This window comes from Fistularia commersonii, chromosome 30, assembly GCF_037954325.1.
Source record: "Fistularia commersonii isolate RoL2024-O1a breed Wild chromosome 30, RoL_Fcom_v1.0, whole genome shotgun sequence".
In the NCBI taxonomy this organism is placed as follows: Eukaryota; Metazoa; Chordata; class Actinopteri; order Syngnathiformes; family Fistulariidae; genus Fistularia; species Fistularia commersonii.
In genome coordinates this window covers 1,143,309-1,152,773 of record NC_141313.1, presented here as the reverse complement: position 1 = coordinate 1,152,773, position 9,465 = coordinate 1,143,309, and the positions used below count along the sequence as shown (strand labels likewise).

At 50.3% G+C, this 9,465-nt stretch overlaps 1 protein-coding gene and 1 long non-coding RNA gene across 4 annotated transcripts; one reads left to right on the top strand and one right to left on the bottom strand.

The window, feature by feature from the left end:
• Positions 1-132: 132 nt before the first annotated feature.
• On the top strand, positions 133-6,866 carry LOC147216000 (uncharacterized). Its single transcript, XR_015109119.1, has 3 exons — positions 133-656; positions 4,847-5,022; positions 6,354-6,866. It is a non-coding gene; the product is annotated as an uncharacterized LOC147216000 (long non-coding RNA).
• Positions 1,070-9,234, bottom strand: LOC147215999 (uncharacterized). Of its 3 annotated transcripts, none has more exons than XM_086177737.1 (7): positions 9,216-9,234; positions 8,800-8,898; positions 6,860-7,370; positions 6,040-6,089; positions 5,835-5,968; positions 2,787-2,953; positions 1,070-1,949 (listed from the first exon to the last, which is right to left on the bottom strand). In XM_086177737.1, exons 3-7 carry the CDS (start codon positions 7,331-7,333, stop codon positions 1,779-1,781), a joined length of 996 nt encoding a protein of 331 aa, XP_086033863.1. In that variant the 5' UTR covers positions 7,334-7,370; positions 8,800-8,898; positions 9,216-9,234; the 3' UTR covers positions 1,070-1,778. The 3 variants fall into 3 exon arrangements, with proteins under 3 accessions (XP_086033863.1, XP_086033861.1, XP_086033862.1); XM_086177735.1 differs by lacking the exon at positions 9,216-9,234 and adding an exon at positions 9,005-9,023; XM_086177736.1 differs by lacking the exon at positions 9,216-9,234 and adding an exon at positions 8,999-9,017.
• Between the last annotated feature and the right edge of the window lie 231 nt (positions 9,235-9,465).

The following is a 9,465-nucleotide window of genomic DNA, read 5'->3' as shown; positions in this document are numbered from 1 at the left end:
GTGGATGGATGGATTGATCAAAGGATGGATCGATCAAAGGATGGTTGGATTGATCAATGGATGATGGATTGATCATAGAATCGATCAACGGATGGATCACGTTGATCAATGGATGGATTGATCAATCAAAGGATGGTTGGATCGATCAAAGGATGGATGGATTGATCAATGGATGGATCGATCAAAGTATCGATCGATCGATGGATGGATAGATTGAGCAATCCATCGATGGATCAATCCATCCATCCTTTTGGATTCCAGCTGTGAACTGTGTTGCAGAGAAGAATCACACCACATATTTTTGACCTTTTCCAGGTTTGAGGGCTCGTTCTTGCAGAACCTGTTCTTTCCTTTGTGTCAGCAGAAGAAGCATCTGAACATCTGAGCATCTGAGCAGAGTCACCGGCCTTGAGGGACCAAGCGGAGAAGACGGCATGTGACAAAAGCACATAGTTTTACGGGTCAAACGGAATGGTTGGCGAACGGTTGCACGTCTCAGTACGGCTCCCTCTGATTGGCCCAGAAAATGAACACATGATTTGGGTTTTTGGGTCCTGTCAGATGCTGGAGGTCTTCAGCTGTTCAGGAAGCATCTACAACCTCATGACTGAAGGTCGACGGCGGGTTCGGCTGGTCCTGTCCTCTGGAAATTCACGGTGTGAAATCTTTTTTTTTTTTGTTGCTAAACTTTGCATTTGTGTGAAGAAGCCTTTAGCTTAGCTTTAACATCCGATCAAAGATACGACTCGGAACCGGCGAAGCTGCTTCCTGGGTGAGCTAGCAGGGAATGCTAATAAACGTTAGCATGCGTCAGAGGAGAGCCAACTCTTGAGTTTCCACTTGGGAGCTGGTTGTTTATGAGTTGGCCCTGACATTAGGATCTGAGGAGGCTGCATCTCCGCTCCCTCTGGACGCCACTGACTCCGGGGAGTCGCTCCTCAGATCTCATGGCGTGAGAAGCAAAAGCCCCCTGAGATCTTCTTCTCCACGCCGTCTCCTCCACCGCCTCCTGGAAAACTTGAGACAGAAACCCGAGCGGTTAAAGCGAAAAAGGACACTGAATCATTCGACCGGGCTCTTATTCGTTTATTTTGGATGCGGTCATAACTTCGCTCTGAGTCCAGGTTTTGGCGGTCGTGGACTCGTGAACCAAAACCAGCTGAAATAATGAGGTCACCTTCTGGGTTCATCTGCAGGTCAGACACGTCCGGGTCCCGCCTTCAGATTCAGGTCCAATATTTGTAGGATCTGGTCGTCGGTGCGTTTTATTCCTCGTGTTCAAGCAGGAATTCATATTGAAGTATGACATTTACTGTGTAGTTAACATTAACGCGCAAAAAAAAAGATTTATTACGACCCGATGGAAATATTCAAACTAATCCGGACGCGTGACCTGGAACGGGAGGAACACAGTGACAATTTGTTTGAAGAGAAGAAAATTTCATAAATAAGAAGAAATTAAAGAAAGCCTTTGCTCTCATCAATTGGATTCCTAAATTTCAAGCTGCGATTGTTTTTTTTTACTTAATTATTTGAGACATTTTGCGTGCACCCGACCTTAAGAGTCCACGTTGTGAGGCCCAAAGGAGGCAAAGCACAAGAAGTGAGTCATGCTAAGCTAACATCCTGAGTTCTTCTCCCCTGGACAGGATCCAGATTCTTAACATCTCGCGCTCCCAAAACAGAAGAAGAAAAGGAAAGCAAAGGTTTGCATCTTTTCTAATAATCCGAGTTAAATCGTCTTTTGGCTCAGAGATCATCCGGGCCACCAGGGGGCGCTAGTCGGCGTCCTGAAGCAGAGCGAGGTAGATGTTGGACTGGAGGAAACGGGGGTAGCAGTCCGTGTCCAGCAGCGAGTAGATGCGTTTCTGGGCGTGGGACAGCGAGGCGTGGGACGGGGCCTGCAGCAGCTGCAGGGTCAGCTCCCTGGTCTTGCTGTCCAGGTTCACCTGGAACGAGAAGACATTCTGGAGAGACCTTCTCGCGCCGTTAGCTAGCGTCGGCTGGAACGTTACATCCGTCCCCTTACTTTATAACCCGGAAATCGCCGGCCGGTTTCCGGGTTATAAAGCCTTCGTGGGCGTCCGTGGCGGGAAGTGTTTCCCCAACCCTCCGCTGATGCAGTCCTTAAAAAGTGTCGGGTTTGCGGTCCGAACCTCCTCTGCCCTGAAACTAAAGGCACTCCGGGGAACTATACTGCTCAAAAAAATAAAGGGAACACTTGAACAACACAATGTAACTCCAAGTCAATCCCACTTGTGTGAAATCATAGTGTCCACTCAGGAAGCAACACACATTCATTTGGACTTGTTTTAAGGACATTACATCAAAGTTGGATCAGCCTGGAGTTTGTTTTTACACTTTAATTTGGAGTGTGATTCCTAATCCAGACCTCCATGGGTTGATACAATTGATTTCCATCGATCATTTTGGTGTGATTTTGTTGTCAGCACATTCAACTGTGTGAAGAGCAAAGTATTTCATAAGAATATTTCATTCATTTGGATCTAGGATGTGTTTTTTAAGTGTTCCCTTTATGTTTTTTTGAGCAGTGTGTTTGTTCCCACTTGGCCAAAATAACAACTTTTAAGAGTAATTCTCACCCGGAAACATCTTTCAGATCAATAACGTCGAGCTCTGGAGGACGTCTTGTGGTGAAACTGCTTGTGGTCGGTGACGCCACCGTTTGACCCGCAAGTTGGGCAAGTTTCCGAATTTGGGCAAGACTTTGCGCGGAAAAGGTGCGCGTTTTGATGTGGACGTGTCAAGGCGGCGTGTTGCCGTACCTCCCGCGGGGAGCCGGGCAGGATGTAGGTGTTGCAGATGTCCTTGGCTCGCCTCTGGAGGTTGAAGTTGTTGGAGGACTGCCGGTACTGCTCGCAGGCTCGGTAGAACTGCAGGTTCTCCTCGCTGAACTCGGAGCGCAGGAACGCCCCGAACACGGTCACGCCGGCTGCGGGAAGAAGACAAGAAGTGATTTTGCGCGGAGGCCCCTCGGCGGAGGACGTTCCTCGGGAGTCCGGCGACTCCATCTTGCACATCTGGGGTTCCTCAGTCACGCCTCGCTTCGCTTCTCTTAATTTACCCCAAATGACTCGCAGATTTCTGAGACACTCCTTGTGGATTTCCAAAAGTTATCCGTTGACTCCCTGCCAGGACTTCTCTCCTACGAGTCCATCTTTGCTCCTTCTGCATGGAGAAGAGGCTCTCTGGGAGTCGTCGCCCTCCACGCTTACATTCTCCAGCCTTGGTTATTACCTTCATCCCTCTTTCAAACACTCGGATGGATGTTGTGAAGATGATCCTCATTTGTCTCCTCGGTCATGCGGTTCCAGGCCAATAAGGTACCGAACGTCTGACTGGAGCATTCCTCACCTCCTGGCTCTCCTCCACGAGGTTATCGCCTATCGAGCGCCTCCATCCGTCTCCTGCTTCATGTGTCGAGGGAGAAAGTTCCCGATGGGCCGTGACGCCGGTTCTCCGTCAAAAGACTGATGGCTTCTCGCGGCACCTCGAGTCCAGAGGCCAGAGGCCTCTTGTAGATGTCTTTGCGTCCGTTCTGAGGTCCGACGGGAGCTCTTCTGCTCGTTGAATGTTCCAGATAAAGAAAGTCCCGTGTCGTTCTTCCGGCATCCGTCCTCCGGACACGTTCCTTACACGTTCCTTACAACCTCCTGGGTCTTCATCGGTACGAGTCACGTGGACCGCATTTTTCACCTTCGACACCTTCAGAAAGCGTGACGAAGCGTAGCGAAGCATCCCGCCTACCGACCGGATCGCATTCCGCCCAGTATGGCGGATCCTTCCGGCTTCTTCCGCTCGCCGTGGTTCATTCCAGACACGCTAATCTACCATTAGCTCGCTTTGCTCAAACGACCGCGCAAGAAGCTAAAACGCTTGCAGACGTCCGAATCTGCATCCCTGCGGGTGTTTCGTGCGGCCGACGCGCCCTGGAATCAGTCGCTCATTGCAATTTCACCGTGACGGAATAACAAGATAAATATCAGCATGGGAAGCAGGAGCTTTCCGGGGGCGAAGTGGACTTTTCTCCTCAGCGAAATGGTTTTCCACCGCTATTTAGGGAGTTATTGGAGTTTGTTGGGCAGATGGTTTGTCGCCGGCGGTTTAAGGGTCTGGAAAGAGACGATCACGAAGGGGAAATTAGGGAAACGATCCGTGGGTTTGGTCAAGAAATAGGAAATAAAGGAGGTTTCGTTACACTTGAGCAAAGATGCTCCACGTTCCACTGGTTTGCAGGCGATCCCTCTTGAACTTTTTGTGAAACAGCGATTTATTTCTATCTCTATCGGATAGAGATTCTATCAATGTGAGCTTCATTAAAGCAAACAGAACCGGGTGAGTGCAGGATTTAGCGCCGGTCTTTAGCGGCCCCCCCCACCCGCAGATACTCTCTCCTGGATCTCCGCGGTTCAAGACTCTGCAAATGGCTTTATTTCCATCCACCTCGAGGAAGAAGAGGATCTGAAAATATGCCATTAAAACCCACAGCAAAGCCGCCTGATAGAATGGATCGGCGAGCCTCGGGACGGGAGCGCTCAGGCCGTCCCCTCCGGGGGGGAACCGACTCGGGCGCCGGATCCCGCAAAGCTTCTGCAGCTCGCAGATAAAAAGGACATTCCCCCGCAGAAGCGTCCGCGCTTTTTTTTTTTGGGAAGCGTAAAAGAAGCGAGGCGTATTCTGGGAAACCGGCGACGACGCCCGAAGATAGACGAGCCGCAGCAGACGGCGGTAAAAGGCTACTTTGGCATCGACCTGCTTTCCAGACTCTGAATCACCGCCTTGTTGTTTATCGCGCTATCAGATATTTGTATTTTTCCCCCTAAAGGCTGCAAACTCTCTCTGGGAGCAGAGGCGTCGGCGCCGGGAAGGATTTCAAGCGGAAACTCCCTGACATCAGATCCTCCTGATAAAACTTTCCATCGCCGTCGTGTGAAACCTCCTCCTCCTCCTCCTCCTCCTCCTCCTCCCTCCGAGGAGAACGGCTTCGACATGGAAAAAAAGGTTTGTTTCCCCGCCCTCAGAATCAGAATTTCAATGAATGAAACTCGCTTCCGGTGCGCGCCGGACTCCCTGTGCTTGCAGGTGATTGGAAACACTTCCAGAAATTTCCAATAAAAATAGCCGCAACCTCAACAAGTGCAATCCCTTTCGGCAGGGGATCGCAGGAGAACGCCAGAGATTTGTCTTGAATATTTTCCTGCAGCTTTCCTCAGAGCTTCCTATCTCCACCTCACACACACACACACACACACGTGCGTCGACATGGCTTGGGCAACACGCCGCTCCCGCCCGGGGAGGCGCTCGGCCTTTCGCTGCCGAACCAAAGTCATGGGAGTCAAAAGGAGGCGTTGTGGATCTGCAGGCCGGAAGCTCCCGCCGGGGTCGGATCTGCCCTTAGAAACTCGGAAACTCCTTCTGCAGGGAGTGGACGGCGTTACTCCGCCGGCACTCATTAACCTGCTGAGCCAAGCGTCCGCTTTATGGAAGAACCCGGAGTAAAGTCCAGGCCGGCCGCGATTGAATGAGTCCAAAATTCATCAAAAACCCGGCGCTCGGGATCGTCTGCGAACAGAGACGACGGGTCAAAACGCCGCTTCGAAATCACTCGGACGGCGGTCGACGACCCCCCCGAGCGACCTTCAGCTCGGGCAGCGGGAGGAGATGCAGGAGAAACCTCCATCACCGACATCCAGCTCCGCAAGAAAAGGACGGCGACTCGCCGCCTCGATCCGCGCAATCGGGAAGACGGACCGAATCTTCTCGCCGCCGCGTACCGACCTCTGACCTCCTGCGTGTCGGGAGCGCCGGCTCACCGTGGCTGTCCAGCAGAGCGTTGAGAGACTCGGCCCAGCTCTCCAGCTCCTCCCTGCTGATCCGGCTCCTCCTGTTCATGCCCACCTGGCTCCACTGCCGCATGAAGCGCAGACGGGACCTCCTCTTGGAGACGCTGGAGGCCGGGAGAAGACGTCAAACCTTCCAAAATGTCGTCTTTTGGACCGAAACGGCGCGCCGGCTCACCTGTCCTGGTGGTCGGCGGCGGACAGGTTGGAGGTGGATGAATGCGGGCTCTGGAAGGGAAGCGACAACATCAGACTGGTGAGTCTGAGGAGAAATTTAACTGTCGTGTTTTCTGGTGGAAATCATCGACGCCGCTCGCCTGGAAGACAAAGATCGGGGCAAAGGATCTTTCCCCATCTTGCCGACCGCTGATGACTTCCTCCACTTTAGAGAAGAAGCTGTTAGGGAGGGATCTTTTGACGCGCTAATTTCCTGAATTACATTTCAGAGTGAGTTTTAAATAATTGATTATTTCATTCTGCTCCTTCTTTCAGTCACTGGCAGCCGCCGCAGGAGGAGGAGGAGGCGGTTCTGCCCCGACCGGGAACCTCCTCGGCATGAAAAGATGAAAAAAAACGACTTGAATACCATCTTCAAATTGAGATTTCATCGAGGTCGTTCCAAGGCGTCGTATACGATTCTTTTTTAATTCGTTTTAGCTGAAATATATCCAATGCATCTGAGTTATAACACCTCGGATGAGGGTTTTTTTTTTTTTTTCTCCGTCGGCACGTCTATTAATCCACGCAGTTGTACTTAAGACCTTAAAACACTTGATAGCCTGAACATTGACAATTTACATTTCATTGTATTTCTTATTCTCCCTCCTTCCTACTATTATCTATTACTGTTATGTTTTTGCTTGAAACTCTGGCACAACAATTTCCTTCGGGATAAATAAAGTCGTTCTCATCTCAATTTACCCGAAAATACGCGAGGAAACCGACTGAGACGGCAGACGAACCGATGAATTCTTCCTGTTTGCGCAGGAATCCCTCACCTGTCCGAACAGACTCTTGAGGTGCAGCTTTGCGGCGGCGAGCTTCTGCCGGTGCCGATGCTCGAATTTGGAGACGGCCGGGCCGGAGGCGGCGGTGGGGGAGGCCGGCCCGTCCTTCTCCGCGCCGTCGGCGCCGCCCTGCGCGGCCGGGGCCAGCTGGCTGTCGCTGTAGGCCTTGTAGCCCTCGCCGATCGCGCACACCGCCAGGTGGTCCTGCTCCGCCTTGCCCACCAGGTCCTTCAGGTTCTCGGCGCTCACGCTGTGCTCCTTTATCAACTCCCCGACCCTCTGTTCGGGCTCCTGGATGACGGGCAGAAGCTCGGCCGGATCCGCCTCCGGGTCGTTCGCTTCCGAACGGGACGCGTAGACGCCGGCCCCCCGCTTGGGCTCGTAGTCCGCGGCGCTCAGGGCCACCCGCCTCCACGGGAGGAGGTCCAGGTCCAGGAGGGAGCCCTCGGAGCTGAATCTACGCATGGCGGCGGGACGGGGAGCCGCGGCACGTCAGTCAAGCCTGCAGAGAGCAGAGAGATCACCGTCAGACAACCTGCTGCAACACAGACTCTCCGTGGATTCACGGTTTTATTTCTTTTGAACACGAAAACATGGGAAAATAGAACATGCCAAACTACACTGCTCAAAAAAATAAAGGGAACACTTAAAAAACACATCCTAGATCTAAATGAATGAAATATTCTTATGAAATACTTTGCTCTTTACACAGTTGAATGTGCTGACGACAAAATCACACAAAAATGATCAATGGAAATCAATTGTATCAATCCATGGAGGTCTGGATTAGGAATCACACTCAACATTAAAGTGTAAAAACAAACTCCAGGCTGATCCAACTTTGATGTAATGTCCTTAAAACAAGTCCAAATGAATCTGTGTTGCTTCCTGAGTGGACACTATGATTTCACACAAGTGGGATTGACTTGGAGTTACATTGTGTTGTTCAAGTGTTCCCTTTATTTTTTTGAGCAGTATATTTCCCTCGGATATGAGGAACAGCTATTTGTCTTAACAATGTACGTCAGACACGGCGTCACACGAAAATAAAACTATTCTATATTTCCCTCGTGAATTTACACTCTTGTTGGTTTTTTTTTTTATTGCACCGTTTCTGGTCGACTTCCTGATTTTCACATTCATTGCCGTGTCCATGTGGCTTTATTTCATGAGCCCCTGATTCATGGCCCGTCTCTTGTTGATTTGACATTATTTCCTGCTGGTTTTATTGCCTAGTAGGTTTTAAGGGGACGTAAAACAGTCGCAGAGGTTCATTTCCTGGAAACTCTGGAAAAAGAAAGGTGTAATAGACTATTTAAAACAAGTTTGGGGCGTTCACTGGACTCCGAGCCGCTGCAGCTTGGACTCAGGACAAGAAACTAATTATTATAAACAGAATAAATGAATCGTTGGTCCAGTTCTGTGGTTTGGAAAGGTTAGGAAGGTGCAGGCTGTCGGAGGAAACACAAGGATCCGTTTAACAACTGTTCTATTATGAGTCGGGGGAAAAAACTGCATCACAGAATTAATGATCTGTGCATTTCTGGATTTCTTTTTTTTTTTTAAACACTGAAGGAGGAAAAAATGAGCGGGTAAAAAAAGAATCTCGACATTTATGAACTGAAAAAAAAATCAATTTTAGTTTTTATCTTGAATCGCTAGGAAACGGATACCAAATTATTTATCCTATTTTGTTATTATTATCATTCCCTCGGTCACTGTACGTCGTTTATGTGTGTGTGTGTGTGTGTGTGTGTGTGTGTGTCACAGTTACGGATAAACAACTTTTGGTTTATTTGCCACATCTTTTCACGATTGCAAAACGGAGACAAGAAAAGCAGCTGATCGTCTGCAGCTGAACATCTACGACACACTTTCTCCGCGTGGATTCAGACCTCTGTATGTGTGTGTGGGTGTGTGTGTGTGTTCACCTCTTTCCCCCAGCTGCACCTTGGTCCCTGCTGTCCTCCGGATCTCGGCGGCGACATGTGCCGGTCCCTCGTCCCCGCACGTCCCCGCACACGACAATTCTGCAACGGTAAAAACACGCAAATATCAAGTTCCGCAAAGTTCGTCCCGACACTTGTGTGTGTGTGTGTGTCGCCGTCCTCCTTCGCGCCGCCGCCACACCTTCACCCTGTCTCAACTTGCTGGAGTGGTTCGTGTACACGCCCACGCACAAGCAACGCACTATGTATGTGTGTGTGTGTGTGTGTGTGTGTGTGTGTGTGTGTGTGTGTGTGTGTGTGTGTGTGTGTGTGTGTGTGTGTGTGTGTGTGTGTGTCCCGGTGCAGCTGCAGAATTGCAACACTAATATCATAAGGCAACCACAAAGATCGTCTATTACCTCTCACTCTGTCGGAAAAACCAGATCCGAAATCCACCGCCGCGTCTTATGAAGTGACGCCGACCGAATCGTTCGTTCGCCTCTTTATTTTGAAAAGAGAAAAAAAATCGAAATAGGATATTTTGTTCGACTAATAAAGCATTGCGCCCGAAGATTTTTACAAGTTATAAAACGGCGGGGCTTCGGGAAAAGAGAGCTGGATAGCAAAAGCGCTCAGGCACGAAACGGCCACCCCTCGCCTGCGTCACCG